General features: G+C 50.5%; 1 protein-coding gene and 1 long non-coding RNA gene across 5 annotated transcripts in view; one reads left to right on the forward strand and one right to left on the reverse strand.

Moving 5' to 3' along the window:
• NOL4L (nucleolar protein 4 like) overlaps nucleotides 1-25291 on the reverse strand; it is a 66294-nt gene that overhangs the window by 26591 nt on the left and 14412 nt on the right. Inside the window, exons 2-4 of one of the 3 annotated variants that reach the window (XM_064465571.1) lie at nucleotides 21609-21764; nucleotides 17783-17894; nucleotides 13270-13379 (exon numbers count right to left, since the gene is read on the reverse strand). In XM_064465571.1, the coding sequence (XP_064321641.1) occupies nucleotides 13270-13379; nucleotides 17783-17894; nucleotides 21609-21764 (378 nt within the window). Of the gene's footprint in view, nucleotides 1-1965; nucleotides 2198-2491; nucleotides 2692-13269; nucleotides 13380-17782; nucleotides 17895-21608; nucleotides 21765-25291 lie in introns of those variants that run through there. The other 2 variants (XM_064465573.1, XM_064465574.1) reach the window with 2 other exon arrangements.
• On the forward strand, nucleotides 2727-3884 carry LOC135315725 (uncharacterized). Of its 2 annotated transcripts, none has more exons than XR_010375217.1 (2): nucleotides 2727-2967; nucleotides 3315-3884. It is a non-coding gene; the product is annotated as an uncharacterized LOC135315725 (long non-coding RNA). The 2 variants fall into 2 exon arrangements; XR_010375216.1 differs by having other exon boundaries at nucleotides 2727-2957.

Here is a 25291-nt window from a genome sequence, read left to right on the forward strand (position 1 = left end):
TATTCACTAAACTTCGAGCACCGTGTGTGCAGGCATCTGCTGAGCCTCTCAACTTCCCTCCAAGTTAGAAAAGTATTCTTCCTATTGTATAGCTGGAAACCCTGGGTACTGACAGCTGCCCTGGCTGGTCCAAGAACACAGTGAGTCGCTGGCAGATCCAGGAACACAATTGAGACCTCCGGACTGCAAGGCTCTAACTGCTAGGCAATGTTTCTTCACCAGCGGCTCTCCCTCCTGGAAACCAACCTCCCATAGGACAGGCTGGAGCAGGGCAGGGGGAAGCTACTCTTATAACCGTATCTTGTAAATATATGCAAGGCTATCGGTAACCTGCTTATTTTACAGCCAGGCTCAGTTTCTCAGGGACTGCCTTGCAAGTCTCTCTCCAGTCATTTACACGCTGTGCCTCACGCTTAATATTCCAGGCTCTGAGTCTCAGGATGGTTTATTTTCTCTCTTTGAGTCCTTTTATTTTAAAACATGTCCTTTCATGCCACAGCCTACTATCCCAATGGGATTTCCTTTGGTGGAGCAGGAACCGAGGCTGCGTGCCATGCAACCTCCCCAGCACGCAGCCACGCTCAGCTTCCCACCAGAAGCAGTCATGTTTTTAGAGTCAACAAAAGGCAATGCGTGACCGCCAGCCCCCCGGAGCTGCTCCACTGCTGTGCCAGCCACAACCTGCCCGGCACAGGCAGCCCCCAGACCTGCCAGCCCCGGCACGGGGCAGAGCACTGCCAGCCATGGCAGCGGCACGGCGCTCAGGGACAAGCTCTCAGGAAGGCAGCCTCATCTCCGTCTCAGCAACTGTTTAAACCCAGCCCTCTGAGCATGCCAAGAAGGTATTGAACCAGATTTGACCCTAACTTAACCAGTTCAGTGCAGAGAAAGGCTTACTAATGGAAGATAAAACACTTCAGGTCAAAGATTGATACTGCAGCCACAAATACTGTGGTGGTCATTGCTTCAAAGAGCCCGAGAAGCCTTAAAGCACAAGGGTGTACACTGGCTGTGGTGGCAGCGAGCTGTGACTGTGCTGCCTACTCGTGTGTGCAATTCACACACCAAACAGAACATCCCCAGCGCTCTTTGTCAGGTCACTTACATCCTTATTTTCTGCAATTTCTGATTATTTCTACGGGACACGGCAAAAACGAGTATTTGTTAGTTCCCAAAAATGGGCAAAAGAGTTAATTTAAAAGACGAAAGGCTAATGGAAGAGGAAGGGAGGATCATCACCTCCTTCCCCCTCCCCCTTCTCTAAGAGCTCTTCTTCTAGGAGAACCCCCCCCGAGGTGTGTTCCCACCGCCCCAAAGCAGAGGGCTGCTGGGCAGGGTGACGGAGGCGGCCCCAGTAGCCCCTTCCAGCAGCCGCTGCCCCCGGTTCCTGCTGTTCACCGGGGAGGTGCTGAAGGCGGGGGCCGCCGGGCCGGGGGGGGGACCTGGGCGACCCGGTCCCGGTCCCCCCGTGTCCCCCCTCCTCCCCGGTGCCCCACACCCGCCTCCCCAGCACCTGAACTTGCTCCCAGCCGGGCAGGCGTTTGCTTTTCCACGCGAGGCGGGGGTGGTGTCTTGATACCCATAAACCGCGCGGTGTGAAAGGGCACTTTGCTCTTCCACGAGCACCGGGAAGCGGGTTTCGCGGGGCGGGGGGGGGGGAGGGGGGAGGCCCTGATTTGATGGGGGGGCCGAGCAGAGCAGCACTGCGGGGACAGCAGCTGGGAGTCCCCTCGTTGCCCCCCCCCGGGGGAGACCCGGTGTTTTCCCCTGTGGGACGCGGTTCCCACGCATGTCTACCCGCGGCGGCGAGGTACCGAGAGCCGGGCGAGCGCGTCCCCGGCCCCGTCCCGCCCCCCGCCCGCAGATAAATAAATACACCCGCGATGGAGACCTGCCCGCGCGTGTGCGGAGCTGGCGCACGGGGCTCAGCGTGCGGCGGGGATTGACACGTAAGTAGGGCTTTACCTCCAGGGAGGCGGCTATTTCCAGCACAATCCCCGCCCGGGACCGGGGCCGGGGCGGGCTGCGCGGCGATGGCGGCGCGGGGCCGGTGCCCGGGAATTGATGGGGCCGGAGCGCTCCCGCCGCCGCCGCCTCCTCCCACTTTCTTCTGCGCTTTTGTGCTCTTCCGGGGAAGGGGGAGCCGCGCCGGCCGCGGGGAAGGACGAGCCGATCTTCCTCCCCCCCCCCAAACACACCCCCACCCCAGCCCCGCCGCCCCGTCCCCGCCGCCGGCCAAGCCGGGCGGGCGACCCGCAACTTCCCGGGGAAAGCGGGGCGGCGCGGCCGCTCCCCCCGGAGTTGGGGCAGGGCCCCGTGGCCGCCCCCCCCCTCCCGCCCGCTGCCCCGCCCCGCCCCGCCCGCCAACTCCCCCCCCACCCACCCACCCCCCGCACCACCGCGGCCGCGTGGAACCCCCGTGGAACCCCCGCGCATCCCCCCCACGCCCCCCCCACGCCCCGGTACCGGAGCCCCGCGGGTGGGCGCCTACCTGGAGCGGGGCCTGGGGCCTGCCGGCCTGCGCCAGCCCGGCGGCGCGGCTGGGAGCGCGGGGCGGAGGGACGAAGGGACGGACGGAGGGACGGACGGAGGGAGGGGGCCCGGGCTGGCGGCGCTCCGGAGAGGCTGACAACCAGCTGCTGCCCGGGGAGAGGGGCCGGCGCTGCGGTGCGCGTCACTCCCGGCTCCCGGGGGGGGGGGGGGAAGGCCGGGGAGGCGGAGGGGGGCGAGCGGGGCCCGGCGGCGGGCGGAGGGGGCGGGGGCGGCGGGGGAAAGGGAGCGGGGCCGCGGGGGGCGGGCGCACCGGGCCGGGAGCGGCGGGGGGCGCGGGGAGCCGCGCCTGGAAGAGCACATTGTGGAGGGCCGGGGAGGGCCCTTCCTCCGGGAGGAAGAGACAATGTCCAGGGCTGGGCGCCTGCTGGAGAGCCGGGAGAATGCACGGCCGGCGGCACGGCTCGGTACGGCTCGGTACGGCACGGCATGGGGGGTGCAACCCGCCCGGGCATCCTCCGCCCGGCACGGCCCCGGGGGCCTGCAGCCCATCCGGAGGCCCTCAGCTCGGCACACAGCACGAAGGGGGCGGGGGGGGGCTGCAACCGGCACGGCACTGTGACCCCCAGCCCGCCCGGGGATGCCCGGTTTAGTCCGGCCCCGGGAACTCCGGGCTGCCCAGCACCGGGGTTTGCCCGTGCCGCGGGGTGCAAGGTACAGGACCCCGGCTGTTAGGCACCCCGCAGCCCCCTTCCCCTGTGCTGGGTGGGTGCACTGGTGCCCAGGCCCTGCGCTGCTGCCTCTGCTGAATCCTTTTGTTTCAGATGATTCTCCCTATCACACCATGGGAGCAGAAGACCCCACTCTGCCAGCAGCAGCATCGCTCAGCGCTGCAGCCTCTGTCTGAACGTTGGATCTGGCTGTTGTTAAATCAGCAGCTCTTCAGGGCAACTCCTTGACAGCAACGCTGCCCACCGAGCGCAGCCATGCCTCCAGCACTGCCCTGCGAAGGGCACTGTGCCACCAGGTCCCTGAGATGGCTGGGGATGCTGTGACCTGGCTCTAGGCTGGGGATGCTGCAAGCTGGCTCTGGGCAGGCAGCATGGGGTGCCCTGGCATCTCCCAGGCAGGGCCCTGACGACAGCGGGTCAGTGACCTCCTGCCTGGTTGGGGCCCGTGGCAATGGGCACCAGCATCTCGGCATCCCTCTCCCCAGCCCATTTTATGTCTCTCACTCTTTAGTGGTTACGAAGGAAATTTTGATTAAATAAACCAAGTGTAACGGATTCAGTGGCGGAGCCTGCGGTAGGCCGGTGCCAGAGCCGAGGATGGGAACTGCCACATTCATGTTTATGGCTTGTTAGTGCGGATGCCCAATTATGTTTTCTACTCCAGCCTTAACCACTTCACTGCCAGGGAAAGCATGCAAGGGAGGAGGGGTGGCTTGGGAAGATCTGAGGCTGGAGGTAAAAATGGGTATTACTCGGTATTGCATTTCCAACTCCTCCAGGTTGATCTATGGAGCCAGAGGCTGAAGGGTGAGAGCAGAGCCCTGGGGGCCTCCCGCGCTCCCACAGGAAGCAGCCAGCCAGGAGGGCAGCGGGCTGTGAGCCCCCAGCCGTGGGGGCCTGCTCTGCGCTCACTTCCAGCTCAATGGCTGCTGCTCCTCCCTGAAGCTAAAATAAAATCCTGACCATTTAAGGTGAACAGGAGACTTGCTGTGGACCTCAGCAGGGACGGCTTTTAACCCCTTCCCATTGCTGGGCTTTGTTTACTCTGTGCACTCCCTTCGGCTTCGAGCTAGACCAGCTTCAAGCCATTTGGGAGAGCATGTCCCCGTCAGAGCTAGGTGGCTGCTCCTCTGTTTGGAGAGCTCGCAGGGGACACAAACCAGCCAGGGTGCGAGTTTGAAGCTCAGTCACTATTCTGTGCTGCCTCACCATGTGGACACTCTTATTTTATACTAAGTGCCTTTGTATGGGTTAGGTTAATCCACTTTGGAAATGGATTAACCTAAATTTCACATTGGCAAACTTAGTGCCAAGCAGCCGTGTCCGTGCAGGGAGCAAGGGAGGAACAGCAATTCAGCAATAGCTGCTGGGCAGGAGCTGTTACTGGTGCAGGGAGGGGTCCTGACCCCATGGGGGGTCACTGCCGTTACAAGTGGGGTCATGAGCCCGACAGAAATGCAATTGTTTGTGCCAGCGCTCAGGGTCACGAGGCTGGCAGAAGTGGGGCTCACCGGTGGAAGAGGGGCTGTCTCCAGAAACAGCTAGGGAGCTCTGGGAAACGGTGTGGCGAGCTACTTTCTAGTGGGTATTTGTCGGGTTCAAATTATCTAGGGGGACATAACTGGCAATTAGATATAGAATTAGTAATAATAATTTATCAAGTTGTCAGGAACAGGGGTAAGTGCCTTACGGGATTACATGTTAAAAAAATCCCACCATAACAAACCAGTACTACTGTTATTATATTATATATATAATATACATCAAATATATTATTTATAAGTTGCTTCCTTCCCTCTCTCCTCGCAACGTGTTCGTTACTTCTGGTCCCTGCAAGCCCCTTTGCACAGAGCCCATGCAGAAAACCTAGGGCTCCCTGCCAGGCTGTGCTTGCCCAGACAGGGTCCCATTGGATGCCACCAGAGCCTGAGCTGCAGATCCAGAGAAAAGCCATGCCATGGCTGTAATGACCCCTGCACCACAGCCTGCCTGCGTACCAGGCAGTGGCGCATCCAAGGGCACCACTAACAATGCCCTAACCTCGTCTGTCGTATTTTCCTAAGGCAAGGCTCTGCAAGAATACCAGGGCTGCTGTCAAACCCAGGAATAAACTACATTTAAGGCACTTTGTAGGAGCTTGATTGCATAGCTGTGGTGTTGATGAGTGTGGGCACACTGATCTAGTGGTGAGAACGGGACTGCAGGACGACAGGATCTGGCCATCATGCCACTGACTCATGCACGACCTTGTGCGAGTCACTTGATGTCCTTGTGCCTCTGAAAAGTAGGTTAAATAACAAATGGGACCTCCTGCATTGGGTCCTCCGTGACTGTCAAACCCTACTGGATAATAAGCATTAAAATGTGCGTCTCTCAGGGACGAGGCCAGTAAGAAAAGGGGGGCATGAGGGACAGCGCTGCAGAAAAGCTGCCAAAGGAGGGCCCCAGTCGCATGGCGCAAGGAGGATATACGGCTTTTATCGACAACATATTTTAACTTATCTGCCAGCCAGAGCACAGTCAGGAAAAAGGAAAGTAAAGACTTGGGAAACTTCATTATAGACCAGATTTGTTGTGGGCTGAGGGCTGTATTCCCACTTCATCTTGCTTGCTCCTTCTGTAAAAGTAGCAGTTGTTAGCATCTGGCATATGCATGAATAAAAGGTTTTGGTTTCTTTTTTTCCCAGGAGCCAAGACCAAGAGATGGAAAGGAAATACAGCTCCGTACTTCACAGGGTATGCCAGTCACTGCCAAGTAAAGGAGCAGGAAAGGATTTGTTTCTGTGGATGGAATTTGCCTTCCTCTGGAGTACAGGGAATGGGTGCTTGAAAGGATGGGTCAATCATGGTCTAATATTCCCTAACATTTCTTGCCAAAGCCTGAACCCACAGCACCGGCACCGGTTATACACTGGCAATGTACAATGACCCTCACAACTTATCTCTTGGCCACACAAATCAGAATTGAGTCACCATAAAGAGAACCACCAATAAACCCATTTTTAGCCATTCTCAAGCCATACCGTATTTTTCAGAATCCATCTGTATGAGTAAAACCGACTCCTCAAAGATACACACGCTCCTTCTGCGCACACAAGGCTCATATGGGTCTTAGGAGTCTGTGCAACCAGGAAAGGTACAAGCCTGCCTACACAGGTTTAACAGCAGCGGAAACAAAAGCAAGTACGCGATTCAAGGTTAAAAAGCTGAACCACACAGCTTCATCTTCTGTAATAACGGAAATCATTAATAATAGTTAGCACTCTCAAAGTAGTTGCCATCCAAGCTCTTGAAGAGCTTTATTAGTGAGCAAGACCTCAGAAGTCTCTCTAAGGTATTATCCCCTTTTTAAAGGGAGAAGGCAATTAAGAAACAGCCATTTGTGTGACTTGGTCAAAGTCAACATACGGCAGGTCAGCACCTGATCTTGGGAGACGATGCAGAAAACCTCACCGGCGTGAAGCTTTCCACAGGTACGGGATAAATTTAACAGGATCCATAAGACTATTCCATAGACATAAAATGCTTTCATCACCATGTGGTACAGGGCTCTACTTTTTCCCCTGGGAATGTTTCCTAGCCCCATTTTACAGGACCTGAACCAAAACTTTGTTTCCAGTTCTATTGGGAAAAGTTGCCTTTGATGCTGGTTACTGCACAGGGAATGGGCAGCATCTCTCCTCACCAGATAGGGGAGGTACTTGGAAGAAATTATGAATTAAAGAAAGATAAGGTGGTTTCTGGCCCTACTCATTCAGTGTTCCCAAAAAGAGGCTCAAGCAGCTCGGCTTTAACAGGCTACTCAGACTGCACTGCTGGATAACATGCACTGGCGGGTAGGTGTGCGTGGTGGAGGGCAATCGGTTCTAATCACCCACAGGTGGATCAGCCCCAGTGCAGAAGAGCCTTGCTATGGAGAGAGCAGGGAAGCCACACGGGCTTTGCTTGGGCCAGTCAGTGCGGGACCCGATTGCCACGCGCATGCAGTGCTGAGCTCCGTGGAGTCGCTGTCACCAGCCTAGGGGACTCCACGCTCCCCAGGCCAAGTGTCTCTGACCCATCCTTCCTCCCAGGCACTCCTGCTGCAGGCTTCTACTGCCCCATTCACACCTGGTCTGCTATGCCCTGCTCCCGCTTGATCCGACCCAGCCCTCTCTAGCATGACAACCACAGCTCTACACACTCAAACAGAGAGTGAGATAAACTTGTTAACCTCCCCCAGCCACTTCTCCAGGACCTTAGTGAAGCTGCACAACATCACTGGGAAGGGACCAGAGTGGGAAAGGGACCAGCTTCTCTGCACCGGTGCACAGCTACCAGTGAAGAAAATGGACCAGACCAGTCGCATGCAGCAATTAAATACACCTGAGCAGCTGAGGAGGTCCAGTCGTGCCTAGCATCACTGGAATCGGGCAATGCCACTTGATTTAACACCTCCTTTCTTACAGAAAATAACATGATTTTCCCCAAAACTGCAGAGTCATGGCTCTGGCATCACACATTTGAAGATGAAAGCTGCAGTGGCGGGATTTATTCCAGCCAGCCCAAGTCGGGGTCTCAAATTATTTGCTTGCATTGAGCATTGCATTGACAAACACAAAGCTCACCTGTAACGCAGCTATGCTGGGAAAAATACCGAAAGACCTACACAATAGGAAATAAAATCTCTTAAGTTTTTACTAGCTGGGAACGTCGGAGTTAATTCCAATAACAAAAATGAGTTGACCTTCACTGAAAGCAAGCTATTCACACGGGTCTGAAATCAGGCTAAATGGTTTGATCATCTGACCTCCTGCATCTCATGAGCCATTAAGGCCAAGGATGAAAGTTTTGCTAAACTATCTTTGCTAGTAAAGAATGCTGTTATGATGGCTAGACCCGCTTCCCTGGCTTCTGCCTGGACAAAGTCTGTCATTTAGGAGAGAATTTAAATTTATCAGGCAAAGCCCACTTCTTCCAGCAGAAGCTGCATCTCCACTAGAGGGCTTTGCTGATGCAGATCTATGAGCAAGCCTTTATCGCACAGATTAAATCGGTATTTCAAACAGCTATGGTCACGGTGCCTCAGTGTGTGTATGGCCAGTATTCCCTTTTCTTCTTTGTGTAAGGGTGCATTTAGGGAACTTTTCTAGTGTTCCAAAATGTCTTAAAAATTAACATTAGGGAACAAATGTCTTCCCAAGCCAAGGAAAGGCCTCTTGAATGAGAGTTATCTCATCAAGTTGATTTAGAGGTATTTATTCCTGAAGATGTTTAACACACTCTTTAATGGACTGGGAAGTACCTTATCATCCTCATGTGATGAAAACACATCATCCCACTTCCTTCCAAACACTGACTGCATGCTTCTGCCTTCTCTTCACATCTGTGAATACATACAGCGGTTGTTTGGGATCCCTTCACTAAGATCCAGGTCCCGGATCTTGCACAGCAGCTGCCAGCTCTGCCAGATTTGGTGCTGGTCTCTGGACTATGTGAAATGACATGTCTGCAATTCTCACCAGTGAACTTATGGTCTGAAAATGAAAATCTAGCGTGCCCTCTTCTGCAGCCGCTCGCGCCCTTCCCCACCTCTGCTGCCTCTCCCATGCCAGTTCTGGACCCCCAGGGTTAGCATGGAGGTGGATCTGAAGCAGAAGAAAGCAAGCAAGCTGCCAGGGGAAGATGCATATAAGCTGTTCTGGTAATATTGGAGCTTTCTGAGACACTGAAGTGAGCAAACACAATAATGTGTGGATGAGGGAGAAGGCAGAGTGGAAGGAGGAGGATTTACCATTGCAAACCAGCCTCTGGTTGTGAGGCTCCGTGAGCTCCCAAATCCTGCAGAGGAGGCTCGATCCTCACCAGCACTGGAGGAAGCCAACTCCCTGTACATCCATGGGATTTGAACCCCTGCATCCCCCCTTCCAGGATTACCCTGCTGTTTGGGTTAAAACATTGCTTGAAACCGTGTTTTGAAAACCACATCCACACACTGTCACACACTCCACGTTTACAGGGAAATTACTGGATGGATGGAGTGTGTGACAGTGCAGGACAAGGCTCTGTCCCTCTCAAACACTTACAAGCCAGTGTAGCAAAGCCATAGCAACAAGAAAAGTGCTCGTGTTATTTCTCAACCAAGAGCTGCTCCTGCCATTCACTGATTGCATGACCTTCTGTCAGCAGTCATTGAAGCAACCTTTGAAAATGTTTCTGTATCATTTAAACCTGGTTACTCAGCCCTGGACTGTGTCTGCCAAGGTGGCAGCAAAATCTCCAGAGCAGAGAGCGAGTCTGGCATTTCATGGATTTTTTCTTTTAAAATCTTCCATATTCCACCAGCCACCAGTGGAAATCATGCCCAACAGTGTGGCATGAAAAATAAATCCAAGGCTGAGTTTGAGTAAGACAGAAAAGATTGTCTGGAAAATGACTGCAATAAACGCGAATAACGAATCATTTTAAAATGCTAATATTTATCATTTGAAAATGAGGTGGAAGGATCATTATAGATAAATATCAAATATCTTAATTCCTTTTTGCTGCTAGATTGGGAAGGTCAGAAGTTCGGAGAAGCTTTAATGCCTCAGTAGATACCCTGAAACGCAGCTAATTCGGCACTCTGTGGAAAGGGTAAGGGGCCTGATTTTTCTCACATACGTGAGAACTGGTATGAAATGGGAATGAAGGAAGACTCACACCCCAGAAGCTCCTGCAAGTTCTAGTGAACCCAATTTAAGCAGCATGGGTCACTGTTGTTTTCCATCATACCAGAATAAATGTACTGACTCCAAGAAATATATTGAAATATATTCTGCAGGAACTCTTCATTTTGTGAGCAACCATGTAAAGAGCTCCTCTCCTGACTGTTTTTTGTCCCTAAGTAGAGATAAAATGCGCTCTCTGAGGTTCTCCTGGCTGTGCTTTCTTGTGGAGACACTGCTGCCCTAATAGTGATGTGCTTAACAGCACTAATAAATTACAGTTATGCGTACACTTTTTTTTCCTGAATAATGTAGTTAAAAGGCCACTTTGGCATAAATTCATTCATTGTTATCCCAAGTGAAGCAAGTTCCTCCTGGTGCTGCTGCACACAAATAATTGCTTTTGGCAAAAGCCAAGTTGAACACAAGTCCGTTGCTTAATTTATTTCTATTATCACCATCAAATGTTAGTGAGTGCAAGGCAGTAAGGTGGCATGGCAGCAAAACTGAGCTAGAGAGGAACCAATATAATTTTGTAAATGTTGATATATAAAAACCATGCAGTGCATGTTTGTATAGTGCAAACAAACTTTAAAAGCAGGTTGTATTTTCTTCCTGGTTTGCATTTGTAGCAAAGCCATATTTATTTCTATCATCTCTAGGGGACTTTTGCAGTTTGTAAACACCTGGAACCCCAACAGCTGCAACTCCCTAACTCTAAGGCTCCCTCCCTGGGGAGAGCAGCAGCCCACGTTTCACAGCCCATGCTCCACAAAGACTGCCAGGATCCTCCAGGAAAAATGGACAGTACTATCATGTTTCCAGTGCAAACTATGAAGAAGGGAAAAAATAGCAGGGGATTTCTTGGTGGAGGGAACTGAAGCCTGGTATTGATATTATTAAACACATTTTCTTCACAACTACCTCAGCGTTAGCAGCTCAGGCACAGCCACAGCTGCATTAGGAGCACAGCACTTGTTTCCCCAGGGGAAGCCGGGGAGTGTCCCGTGTCTCAGAACGGATGGCACCCAAGTCACGCTGGATTTTCTCCACTGGGTCCAACCACCTGTATCCTCTCCAGACTATTGTTATCTCCAGATCTGAAGGAAAGCTTTAATTCTTCAGAAGTCTGAGCAATAAGACTGATCTTTTGTTATTTTGCTGTCAGGAATCAGTTTCAGTAACACACTGTACGGCAAATTTTACTTCTTCCAAATAGTTTTTCCCTTGGCTGTTACAGCTTGAAAAGCTTAGAAAGCTGCACTGCAACATACCAATGAGAGCTCAGGAAAACAAAAACTTTAGAGGCAGGGAATAACATCAAGACGTTTGATTTATGATCTAAACCAACAACTGCTGGTTGCCTCAGCTGGTCTCTTTTTTGTTCCCGTATGGCATATGCTTCTATTCTGATCTTAGCGAGCTTCAAGAGTATTCGTGTTAGCAGCACGTTATATCTATATATCTGGTGACAGCTCCAGTGCAAACTGCTAAACCAAAATTCAGGGTATAAATTTCTCAAATCTCTAAATTACCAACCGAGGTTCTCAAAACAAGCATCCCTAAGCATGCAGCTTCAAAACTCAAGATTCAGTACTAAAGCCTGCCAGCTTCTGGGGTGTTCTTTATTATGGAAATAAGACCAAACTGCAAGTCCAGTTTTCTACCTGTAGAAACTGGGTACAGGAGTTTAATGAAGCTTCATAACGCACTTCCCTGGCACAGAGCTTTGGAGCCAAGAGGAACCGGTAGAAAACACATAAATGGTAACTAGACAATCTTCTCAGACCGTCCTTTTGTATACATCAAACTTAACTTGAAAGAGCTGCCTCAAATGCTGAAAAGCACAATTCATGGCCCTCTGAGCCCTTAATCTTGGTGAAGAACAGGTTGATAGTCAATGGTATGGACAATGGTAGAGTCTGCAATCTCAACGCCTCTCTGCTAGGAGTTGCACCAAGACCCGGCAAACACTTTGCACAAGGCAAAGGCCATTGGAATATGCCAGCTTTTGATCCTCTTTATCCAAAAGTGGTCCTGAAGCAGCCATCAGATGCCAGGAAGCAGATATCCTTCCACTCCATGTCCCTAGCCCAGCCCAGCCCAATTTAGCCCAGCCCAGCCCAGCCCAGCCCAGCCCAGCCATACAGCCCGGAGCTGTCCATAGTTCTACCACCTGACCCAGCCCAAGCGCAAAACCTGGCACATCACAGCCTTTTACGTTTCAAAAGCTATAACATAACCTATTGCAAACAAAACTTTAAACCCACTCAGGTGTCCAACATGTGCAAAGGAAAAAAGCTCCACAACACGTAAGTGCTTCCTGTCAGATGCCATTTTGTCCTCCAGCGAGAAGGTTTCACTGCTGAAGCCATGGAGGAACTCAGTATCTCCCCAGCTCCTGACAGCAAACCCACATCTGGCATTTTACATGCTGGCAATGGATGCTCCAGCAAATGTCCCTTCAGGGTGCCACTAGATAAAAGTATCCATTGGGCACAACTTCACAGTTCAATCCATCAGTAATGTTTTCCACCACTGCACAATGCAAACTCTTTCACTTCTTGAAACTGGCAGTAATGTCTGAGATCAGACTCAGGTTTCACTGTGCTGGAAAGAAAATCCAGCACTGGCTTCCAGTGCAGGTTGTGGGGAGCAAGTAAAACATACTTTTCTTTTTATAGACTGTTTCCATGGTGCACAGAGGTTCCCATAGCTAATTCTGCAGCTGCAGAACTTCAGAAAATTGCACAGCCTGGATATAATCCTGTGGTAGTCTGCCCCATCCATTCCCAGATCAAAATCCAGTGGCTTAACACTCTCATCAAACAACTGAGCCTTCTCCTGTTTTGACACAAAACTAGAATGGCTGTGGTTGAACTTCCTCAAGTTGCCAATCAGTTTAAGAAAGCACTGGAGTAACCAAAGCAGAGTCTGGGTGTCAGACCCCATCAGCTAAAGCTCCCAGGCAATTAGGAGGAGGTAAAGGAACAAATTCCTATTTGGCATATTTATTTTTAAGACAATTTCTTAGAATAACTGTATGTCTAAAGAACAAGCAGACTGTTATAAGCAATAACTGCATCAGCTCCATCTCTGCTCCTCTCCACTGACACTAAGCTGAAGTAGCCCTGTTTGCTTTCGCCGAGCCAGAAGATCAGAGGCGCACTGCCCTCCCAGCTTCCACGTACCGACACTTGCTCTACTTGGTCAGAGTCTGGCCTGCCTGGACAAACCGGCTATTTCCAAAACCATCCTCCAAAAATCGATGTGCCAAGCACCAGTCAATCCCTTCACCCCTTCATCATGGGCAAAAACCCACTCTGCACCTCACACTGCCCTGTACCCGGAGCATGACTCACCTGTTCCTGTGAATTCATTACCCGCAGCTTCATTTGCTTCAGGTAAGTAGAGGTGAGGGGCATGTTGTAGTCAATGATCCCAGAAACCAAAGAGGAAGGCGGTTCACTCTCTGAAGAACAGAGGAAACATTTTATTTAGATACAGGGATGTGGAAGCACAGACCTGTGATGTGTTCTCATAATTGTTAAACATAGGTATTTAGAAGCACTTCAAATCCCTAGTGAGAGCTGGTGCCTGCTGAGATAAGGTTCCTATAAGAACATGACCTCACCAAGAACCTAATTACAGAACAGATGCTGGTTGGGGGGGGGGGGGGGGGAGGGAAGGCATTGCTGTCACCTGTGGAAAAGACTACACTTAATATATATTTTTTCAGTCTACCAAACTAGAATGTAGCAGAGGAAGAAACTGAGTCTTGCTGATGCCTCAGAAGCACTTCCATGCAAATGGGATTTATGCAGAGGTTGATGAACAAGAATACATTTGCAGCTTGTTTTAGCATTGCAAAGTCTTGCCAATTTTTCTGGGATTCCCTCAGGTAGGAGTTAACATTAAGGCAACTTATTAAGTATCTCTATCTGGTGATGAAGATTATTTTTAACACCCTCATTAAAACACAAACTTAATTTTAAAAATCTTTAATTTAAATTGTTCCTGTTGATTCCTCTGGCTGCATCATATTGAGCTCTAGAGATTACTCTAGATTCAGACCACTCCTGCAGATCATTTTGTTTAGCCAGACCAGAAAAGTCACCATAAAGCAAAATCTCAATGATTTTTCTAAATTCTCAAAGATTTGTCAGCTCTGCCATCATATGGAAAGTGAGCTTAAGCAACAACGGATGGGGAAGAAGGATTTCCAGGAGCTGAAGGTGAACTGATGGTGGGAGGTTTCCACTCCTGTCTCTGAATCTCCCTGCCTGGCTTGCATTTTCTGGGGTCACTGATTTCACAGGCACCTCTGACACAGCCCCTTGAAAAGAGAGCCTTCACAAAATGTTTTACAGCACCTTAGAAAACCCATCAACCCAAACATAATGGACCTGCTTTTCAGAAATGCTGAATATCAAAAAATCCCAGTGAAACTCAGCAGACCTGAAGATGCTTCATACCTCTGGAAATATCAGATCTGTCATGTCTGATTAAGAAATGACCTGACTCAAAAACTGTCCGCAACTGGCTTAAACATCACAGGTTCTGCAAATCTTCTGTATCAAGACCCTACTTAGGGTCCATGAAAACACAATTATGTTTTTCCAGGTCCATCTAATTCATCCCTGGGCAGCTGAAGCATTCGTGACTGTGGATGCAGGCAAGAGTGGCCAGAGCTACTCACACCATTGGATTGCTCAAATATGAACGTGCAAAGCTTTTAGGAACTTTGTAAACTAATTCCTCCCTTCTTTTCTCATGGCTGTATATCACTGGTCTCTGTCATGCTTTAACCTATAGATTAAGACCAATTCTATGCCTCTATATATTAAGCACCCAAAATAACACCTTATTCTACTATGCAAGGTTGTTATCTTGTGATGAAAAGATGCTAAAATCCCAGTGCAAGGAAAGGGTGATTCATGCAGTCTGGTTCTGCAATGAAAGGGGAAACACCTCCCCGGAACAAAATCTGCCAACTACCCAGGTTGGCTGGGGTCAGTCTTTAAGAAAAGTTTGGGAAAGCATTTGCTAAGAGCAACAAAAATAAAGCTGCTCTTTCCTTGAAGCACAGGTGTGAAGATGAGGCGAGTCTTTCAGACCTCTGAGGATGATATGTTGCCCTCCTGTCATTCCCCACTTAATAGTTCAGCTCTACAGAAATGAATGAGGCTCAATAGAAGCAGCTCAGCATCCTCACAGGGGGAGGAATAGGGAGGTAGATGATCTTTGGTGCTTAGATTCTGCCTGAAACCATCCTGATGTAAATCTGGAATAATCCCATTAGCAGCCACAAATTTACTGTGAATTTGTGCAACTGCAACAGATAAGAGCTTGAGCGTAAGAATCCAACCCCTTTTTTTCTTAAGCTAACTGAAAAAGAAAGAAAACCTTTGTTTTAAAAGGCCTGGGGGACTCCACGGGAACAATCCTCATATCTTACGTCACAAGAGGGGGTTACTGGAATCCTTTAGCTCATTTTTCAAAAGTTATCTCTATCACATGCCCCATGTGTTGGACATACAGATGGAACAGCCAGTATGGTTTAAAGTAAAATGATTTCGATCCTAATTCCACCTTGTATAACTCCACTGGAATTCGTCCTAATTTAATAACAGTGCAAAGAGATCACAGTGAAGTCCAGTGATGTTCAAAGTTTCCCATGAGCAAGAAAATTTGCTTTTATAAATTATGTGGGTGCCCTGCAGGGTTTGATGTCAGATACATTTAGTTAGGGATTTTTGTGATCACAAATGAAATGTGTTGAGATTTGTTTAATAGACAAGAGAAGTAGGAAGAGATGGGAATGGCTCAATTTTTTCATCTTACTGAGTTAAACTTTACCTATATATCCTTGTATGTGTGTATGCATGTGCATACACCTAGGTAATTCTTCTATGACCCCAGTGGTTTTTTAGGTGATTTGCTCCTGATAAATTCCTGAATATGCATTAGTGAAATCAGACACTCTTCCCTAGTAAAAGTTACCTTATCTAATCTACTCTGTGCATTTTCACAGGTACTTAGTCACTATTTAGGTACTATTCAGAGCAGAAAGGCACTTCTGTCCTCCCATTCCTGGTGGGTAAGAAGCAGGACTTTTCATGTGTGGGATCCTTTGTTTTCCTGTTTGATAAATTTTTAAGAGAACTGGTAATGGGAAAGCTTTATGAAAATAATTTATAAATTTCTATTTTATATTTATATTAATTTATAAATTTGCTCAGGACAGCCAGATCTCAGCCCTGACATGATTTCCACAGCTAGGACTGCTCTGGGGAGGATAATCAGCACCTGGTTTTCTCTGAGCCACCTCTAAGCCGGGACGGGTGCTGTGTCACTGAGGGAGGCATGGGAGGGCCGAGGATGGTGGGTGGGCAGGAGGGAGCCCCCGAAGGAACAAAGACCCTTTTAATCAGCTGCCTCCTGAAAAGGGACCCCAAGCTCTGGAGTGGAACACTGGGCTAGTGCCAGGTGTTTAGCAGTGTGTCCCATTTTGGGTCAAACCAACAGGCAACATCCTTGTTGGCCTGACTCTCATCCCATCATCCTTCCTGCCCACTGAGCTGACAGCCACAGCCACAGGACTTGGAATGCCACTGGTGATGGATGCGGCGCAACCAGTGTAAAGGTCAGGTTTGCTCCCAGTGAGGCCAAAGGCCAAAACTTCTCTTGACCTAATTGGAAAGAGGGATCAGGCCCTTAGCCAGCAGAATGGGAAGAGCCGTGGTAATGGAGCTTAGGCTAATAAATGTCACATAGGATTATTTGGGAGAGTTTCTAAAATATATAACAAGTACAAAGCATTTCAGTCACTAGCTTTGGATCGCTGGCATACATAACCCACTTGAACAGAACCTCTGGGTTGTCTGTAGCTCTATTCCTAGCTGTAAACAGTTGGAAATCAGTATTTAATATTAGAAATTTTCTATTGTTGGGTCCTTTGTTTATTTAATTCTGCTTCTCTGCTTGATAAGAGCTGCCAAATTAGCCTGTTTGCCTTAACAGTTTTGAAATAGTATAACTCTTTGCAGTTTGCTTATGTTTTTTTAAAGAAGCAATTATGTTGGGTGAAACCTCTCAGAGTCAGTTTGATGCTTTGCACTTGATCATGAAAACAAGTTGTCAGAAAGAAGTAATTCAGAAAAAAACCCACACTAACATCAACTTTAACTATTTACTCTGGAAGAAAACCTGATCCCATCTTATGCGCTGCTTATATTTTTTAGACCTAGGAGCTGCAGATTGGTTCCATTTACGAAAGAACCATGATGAGCCAACCACCACAATGGCCAGGCCAATTGGTTGTATACATAGGCATAATATAACATTGATTACCAAAACGCCTTCTGTTATCAAAAAAAGGATCATGACATGTATATCTATTAATTACTGTAAATTACTTCTTCATCCGAAACTTCAGTTATTCAGACCTATTCAGTGTCTTTCATTAGAAATTTAATAGTTTAAAGGCAAAATTTTAGGTCACATTTTTTCAGAAATCTAAGTTTCCACCCACACACAGTTATAGGTTGATTGCAGACATATCTGAATTATTTTTGACCCAAGTGGTGTATGGTTGCACTGGGGAAGGTGGACTCAGAAGTGAAACTGCTTGCCTGCTCAGAAAGAAAGCTAGACTGCTTCTGCTCTCTAAACTGAAAACAGTGATGGATAAACCAGATTTAAACAATTCTTTCAGCTTGGCTATAAAAGTGCATGAAAAATAACACAGGTTTGGGAAAACCATTTGGTAAAGAAGTATCTCACTGATGGAGCGGCATCCTGACAGCTATCAGTGATACCATGCTGGTACGAAATGCTGTGTCAGCTCTGCTGGCAGAATTCATTCGCATTTACCTTTGGGCTCCAGTCCGTTGGAGTTGAAATGCATCCTCTTCTGGCACTCAGTACAACTCATCAGGAACCTGGTCACAGCTTCTCTTGGGAGAAAAGCATAGGTCTCTGCAATCTGGGAAAACAATGAAATGGCTGTATGTTCTGGGAGAGGGAAAATGCATAACGGAGAGCCGGGCAGAGGGCGCAGGAGACCACCGGCACCCTCCCACCTCGCCTGCTCAGCCTAGCCAAGAACATCAACGAATCACAGCAACACACCGTTCCTGTCAGCCCAGTCCTGGTATCCATGTGTCTCTCTCTCCAGAGCAACTGTTGATGGAGGAACATTTTGGGAGGGTAACTGGTATGTCAGAGAGGCACCAAGATGCAAACAAGCAGACCTTTGGACTCCCTGCGTAGCCACTCCTTCCCAGAAACTCCTCTCCATTCCCCCTTGGAGTCTGGGGAGAGCAAAGCTACGAATGTGTAAGAATCAAATGAGAAAGTAAGGTCTCGTCAGCTCTGTTTGCATTGTTAATTACCATCACATCAGTAACCTGAAGAATCCATTAATCTTTTGTAAGGGCAGGTCACTTTTTCCCACAATGACAATCAATTACTGTTAATAATACTTTGCACTTCTGTGACATATTTTATCTAGGGAATTGAAAACATTTTTACAAACAGTAATGAATTAAGTCTCCTGAACCTTTGAGGGGTATTTGTATTTTACAGATGAGGAAAAGCTAAGAATAAATATTTAAACTTGGATACCTGAAGTTAAACACTCTCTCCAGACCTAAGCACCCACAGAAGGTGCCTGGCTATCACTGAGTCCTATTATTCCAATTAATCCCTGCCAGCAGCAATTTTACAGTATTTCTAAAGATCAAGACTAGGTTATTTGGAGAAGGAATGAGGCTATTTTAATGTAGATTTCTTTAAGGCCATAAGAGACCATCAAATCACAGAGTCTGACCTTCTGTGTAGCTCAAGTCAGGGAACTTCGCCCAGGTTCTCCTGCAGCCCAGTAGCCTGTGGTTTGCCTAAAACATCTTCCAGGAAGACATCTGGTCTTAATTGGAAGGCATTAAGAGGTGGAGAGCCCAACTCTTACTTTGGCGTTGGTTCCTATGGTTAATCACCCATCCTGTTTGGTCTAAGTGACTTGTCCTAGCATGGCGGTTCCCAAACCAGGGGCCATGACCCCAGCAGGGGTCACAGCACTTACAAGTGGGGTCATAAAGCAGACAGAAATTCAATTGTTTGTGCCAGTCCTCAGGGCTGCGAGCCCAGCAGAAGTGGGGCTCATAACGGGAAGCAGGGTTGCAACCAGACACCTCGCGAGTGACGGCTGGTGACGGGGGCTGAGCCAGGAGGGCAGCCAAGGATGTCCTGATCCCCATCCTCTGGCCGGTGGGCATCACACTCCCACCTTATTTTGTTAGCAAAAATTAAAAATACCTAAATTCCAAGCGTTTTTCTAGCCTACAGGAAAGGGTGATGCTTAAGCTTGGAATAAAATAATGATATACAAAAAGTGCAATGGGGCAGAGGGCAGAGGGTTTGCTTGATCATGGCTAAATCAGCCCCGTGACCTGACGTTGTGGCGGGAGGGAGAGACATTTATCTCCACTGAGCGGCAGCAGAGCCCGAGGTTTTACGTGCACGCTAATGCCAGATGGGTGGAAAGTTCAGGCAGGGACCTTGTCCCAGCCGTTCAAATGGAGGATGCAGTGCTTGGTCCTCATGGGATTCTCCTTCTATTCAGCTACAGCCCCATCGAGCCCTGTTGTGACTGAACGGCTGCTCAGCTCAGCCTTTGCCTCTGTGCGATATTTATCAATGCACAAGCACTAGGGACTCCCACAGAAACACTGAAATTAGGGGCCTGAAAATTGCTGGTGGCAAACATGGTATTGTTGTGCAGGCAGGGAACTGTCCCTTCATGCTGCCCGCGGGGCTGAGCCCGGTTTCCCTCCCTCTTTTGCTCCAGCAAGTCCATAGTCTCTGCTGCAAATGTTCAGCTAATTTTAGTGATACAGTTGTTATTTCTCAGCTGATTTGATGCTCTGCAGAGCAGACAGCTTCCTTGATGAGTTATCTCCCATCCAAACTCCCTTTCTGATTGCCTCCCTCCAGAGGTCACGGACAAGGGCAAACTCTCCAGTTCCTCTAATCAGAAACGGTGGGGAAAGGGAGAAGGAGAGAAACAGCAGGAGACACTGAAGCCTCCCGAGCTGACTGCCCAGCAGCGTCCCTTTGTGCACCAGAGCCACGGCACGGGGTGCGCTATGCAGCATTTCACCTTCCAGACCCAGCTGCAAAGGCGCTCGAGGGAGACAGGGCATGAGCGAGGCCAGCCGGCCCAGCCAGCAGCGTCCTGCCAGGTCAGGAGGGGATACACACTGCTAATGTGATGATCTCAGCTCAAGAGGGAGACGGAGGGGTGGAGCGTGAAGCTCTCTGACTGCCGCGAGCAGGCTTGGGAAAACAGACGGACCCAGCCTGCTCCCCCGAGGCTGTGCAGGGCACAGATTAGTCCTCTAGAGAGCTGAATTGAAGGAATCAGGGGAGGGTCAGAGTGGTCTGCTGGGGAAATGAGAGGAAAGTTTTTGAATTGTGGTCGTGCTGGTGGGGCTGCTACCCCGGCTATAAAGAGGTGACCTGCCCCGGGCCGGGGAGGGTCAGTGTGTGCCCCGGCCCCCAGGCTCTGGGGCTGGAGTTGAACGTGCAGGGCACAGAGCGATGCCACGAGTGGTGAGCACAGAGCCCTGCTCCCCGGGGGCTCCTGCCAGATGGGGGGGACTGCAGGGCACTGGGCACTCCTCTGGCACTGCCAGCACGCAGAGCTACTGATGGGCTGGGGACATATGCAGGCAGGGCAAGCAGGACAGACTCCACCCCTGAGCTGGCTCCGGCAGCACACCAAGCCCTGCATAATCTCAGGCATCATCGCAGAGACCAGGGCAGCCTGCACAGACCTCTCCAAGATGATGTATACACCAGAGACACGAGCTGCCAGCCAGCCACTTTGGTCTCTAAGCGACCTGGTCCTCAGGGATGTAGGATTCAAGGGAGTAGCTCAGTTTTGGACAGTAAATTCAGCTCTTCTTGTAAAAGGAGAGCCCAAATGTTTGCATCAAAGGGCTGTGCAGAGTCAGGAGAAACAGCAAGCTCCCTGGAGAAACACACTTCAAGCTAAATTATTCCTGACCTAACTAGAGTGATTTCAGGATGGATAGAGCTGGTTCTCGGCATCCATGGAGCACCTGACAAGACTTAGCCTGGTGCCTGCCTCCATTTTGTAACAGAGGAAACCCAGGATGGGCTGGTGAGAGCATCCACTTGGCCAGGGGCGGGCTCTGGCCATGCTCCAGTCCCCTTTCTGGCTGCTCCTGCCCTTCAAGGCCCACACGAGACATTTCCCTCCAGCCAAGGGAGACAGGGAGGCAGATGGCACGGAGCAGAGTGCGCGGGGAACTGGGCAAACATCCCCTCACCCATCAGTAATACTGAGCATTTATCCTTTCCTTTTTTTCTACCCCCAGACATGTACAGTTGTCTTTGTATGATTCACTTGGTCTTTCCTCTCCAAGCAGCCGTACTGTTGTGCTGCCACTGCAGCCTGGTTTCCCATCTCCTGAGCACAGCTGCTCTGCCTTTAAATGACTCCTTTCTCACGCCTCCCCGCACAGGCAAACAGGACTCTCCTTCACCTCTGCCTCCCACCAGCGGCTCTGCTTCTACCTGCCCTCCCGTCCCCATCCCCATGGGATGCCTGCTCCCATGGCCCCTCTGCCCCTTGGCTCCCATCCCCTCGCTGCACACGAAGGGGAAGTCTCACCGCTCGGTAGGTTTTCTTCTGCCCGGCATGTTTGGGTGCTTTGCCTGGCTCCGACGAGCTTTCCACATGCATCGAGTATATGATGTCAAAGAAATCTTCCACCACAGCCACACGTTTCAGAGAGATGCCCTCGGGCTCTGACAGTCCATCTGCCCCCTACAACAGTGCAGGCAAGTTGAGTTAGTGTCAGCAATGGGTGACAGGGGTGACAAGACTGGCCCAGGGCTAATGCAGTTGGAGGGGGCAGAGCCGCAGTGCTCCAGCCCTGGGCTGCCTTGGGCATGGGGGATGTGGGGGATAAATTAAACAGTGCTCCAGGGAGGATCCTGCTGTAGCCAGGGCAGTGGCGGCTGCTGCTGTTGTGCTGCTAAAGCTGCCAGTGAAATTGGGCCAGGAACAAAAACAAGGGAAGAGTCCAGAGTGGAGTCACAACCAATTGAGAAATTTAATTTTCATAATTTGGGATGATTTCGCTAGGCAGGGAACAGGCAGAGGAAGCTCTTTAGACCTGGTATTAAACCATCCCGGGAAGCCCCACAATGTGGGGCACCCTCCCTGGCTGCAGTCCCTGCAGACACGGCTCAGCCGGCAGGACAAGGTTTCACTGTGATGCCAGGATTGCAGCCCCTAAAGGAAGGAGACAGAATCGCCCTCCTTCCCTGCACTGACCTTTCCAAGGCACCCTCCCTCTCTCGCATACGCAGAGCAGCTGAGCGCTGGCAGCAGCAGCACAGCTCTTTGTGTGTTAGGATGTGCTGGAGAGCAGGAGGCAGTAATTCTGCCACACGGCAGTGGTGACAGACTGGTGGGAGTGGGAAGTGTGGGGAGCAGTGCTCCTCCGAGCTGACTGGCACCAACGGTGTCAGCTCACACTGGCAGGGTGTGCCGCAGGAAGGGGAGGCAGCCTTTGGTAACCGGCAGCTGCTAACGGCGCTCCGGCACAAAGCACCAGTGCAGGGAGTGCTAATGGGAGGTAGTCGGTGGCTGCTCTAATGGCTACGGGTGCCGAAAAAGGGCCAGGCTTCAGGAGGTCGCTTAGCTTTTTCCTTGAAAAAATGCCATTGTTGCTTAGACAGCTGTATATATATAATATATATATTATATACACATATACATATACATATATATATGTACACACTACATCCCTTTGAGGCCTGTTTTCCAAAAAGGTATGCATGGATGCCATCCAGCTGGTACACACCAGGCCGGTGAGCAGCAACCTGCACATCTAAATAACCTGCAAACTCTTTTTCACGTCCATTCACACATCTGTGAATGCAGGCAGAGGCTGGCAGAGGTCTGCATGCAAAGGGAACACCCCATCTCCTAACCTTTAGTTTTTGTTGTTATTAGTGGTTGGGCTCTGTGTATCTTATAGTCTATAGATTGAATAAACGCTCTTCTCAAGCTACCAGTCAAGGGACTCTCAAAAATCAATCATTTAGAGGGGCCGCCCTCTGCTAAAGACTACCCAACATCTTGGGGAAGCAGTCTTTTAATGTAAAGTGCTGCCTATTAAAATTAAAGTTGGCTCCTCACCCCAATTTCGGAACAGAGACTGCCTGTACTGGGCACGGAGTGCAGTGGGACGGGTCAGTGTGCTTACCCAGGACACAGGCACAAGGATTTTCCAACATAAACCACCTCTGCCTTCCCAGGGGAGGCCTGAGCCGTATATAAAGGTGGCTGTAACAAAGAGAATATTGAGAACGAACACAAGGGGCAGGGTGGCAGTGCTGCCATGGTGGGGGTCGGGGAACTTTGCCCGAGGGAGTGTCTTTGAGGAATATAGATCTAATTTCTTCTGTCACCATTTGGGGAGTTTCACTTTAATCGAGGACATGGGTATTCCCTTGCCAAGGAGGAGCGGGCATAAGGAGGCTTCATACTGACCAATAATCCTCAGAGCAGGGTTGAAATGAGGATAATTACAGAAACAGGACAAAGGAAAATGCATTGGGAGAAAAGCACAGTCAGATTAAACAGGCAGAGCCCTCAAAATTAAGGTTGTAACCAACTCCCTACACAAATCACTACTTCCAGGGCCATTCCAACCAACTAATACTCTCTTCCCTGCATGGCCAGCGGTTCCCTATTTCCTCCTCGGTTTCAGAAAGAATGCAGTTCAGGTAACCTCAGGGTCTGGGCATCACTACAGCCTCTCTGCTCATCCAGCGCTGCCTTCTTCTCCACCCTGGCTGGGTGCTGGATGCCAGAGCTGCCTCCTCAACATCCCATTCCCTGCAGTGACCCTCCCCTGACTCCGTGCATCCCTCCATCCCCTCATCAGCCTTGTGACTTCTCTCCCGTGATGATTATTTAGCTCCGGGAAGCAGGTGAGATGCATGCAGTATCAAGCCACTGGATATAAGGAGCTGTATCAAGTCAGTGCTACTAGGATTACAGAGGTTTATATCTGGCAATATAACCAAATGTTGACCTAGGATTTAAGAGGACACACGCACTATAGTCTACCTCTCAGAGGGCCCACACCCCTCTGATTCCTCCTTCCACACCCAGTATAGCTCATGAGTATTCAAGGCATGAGTCAGAGCCCATAATATCTCAGAATGGCTTAAAAACCCTTAGGTTTAAAAAGCAACAAAAAATCATTTGGGAATAAGGGATGCTTTTATCCCTTCCTGGTGTTGGGGCTTTATCAGAAGTCACCTGCCCCCAAAATGCATAACAGATTTAGGAGCAAAGCTCAGCCTTGAGATAAGCACTTGGAAGCATTTTAGGTGCTGAGGACACCAAGTCCCTTTGCCACCTTACAAGCACCCCACCATTCTCTACATTTGCCCAACACTAGTCTGTCTCTCCCCCTTCTCGGTCCCTCCTCCCTTTCCATCCTTGTGTACCCTGTGCCGCAGGTCTCGCCCCCTTTCTCCTGCCTCCTCCCCACCTTCCCAGCAACCTTAATGCTCTCTCTCTCTTCTCACCTCCTCTCCTCCAGGTTCCCCATCAGGTCTCTTTCCTCCCCAGCGTCCTTTGTTTTCCCCACCTCCGCTAGTCCCAGTTTCTTCGCTTGCCACCTCCTCACGCCTCATGAGCCCCTGCAGGCCCACGTCCCCCTGCCCTCTGCACCAGCCCCCTGCAGCCACCCCCTCCAGCCTCTTGCACGGCCTGAGTGCCTCGGTGCCTCCTGCATCTCCTCCACCCTCCGCGTACCATCTCGCCGAACCTGGCCACCCCTGGAGCCCTCGGCTCCCCCACCTCCCGCTCCCCTGTGCAGCCGCCCTGCTGCGGATGGCAGCCACCTCCTGCTCTCGGGCAACCGGGCTCTATTTATAGCCGAGAGCAGAGCCGGGAGGTGGCTGTTTCGGGTCGGGGTCACCTCACCGCCCCGCGCCCGGGGAGTGGTGGCCATCATCACCAAGGCCGGCATGGCCAGTGAAAAGCAACTGGAGGCGACAGCCATTTCAGGCGGGGAAGCTGTCCTGGGGCGAGGCTCGGGGACGGGCAGCGCCACCACACGCGCGGGGCCCGGCCGCGGCGCTGGCAGCGCTCACCCGCCGCGCACCGAGCCCCTGCCCCGGCATCTTTGTTCTCGGCAGCCGCCCTCGCCCTGCCCTCCCTCCCGCCTGCTGCTCCCGCCGCCGAGGCCACGCTCCGTCCCCCGGGGCCCTGCTTGCACCGCGGGGTCCCCCTTCCCGCTCTCTCCCCTCCGCAGGGAGCCCCGC

Source organism: Phalacrocorax carbo, chromosome 14, assembly GCF_963921805.1.
Source record: "Phalacrocorax carbo chromosome 14, bPhaCar2.1, whole genome shotgun sequence".
Classification (NCBI taxonomy): domain Eukaryota; kingdom Metazoa; phylum Chordata; class Aves; order Suliformes; family Phalacrocoracidae; genus Phalacrocorax; species Phalacrocorax carbo.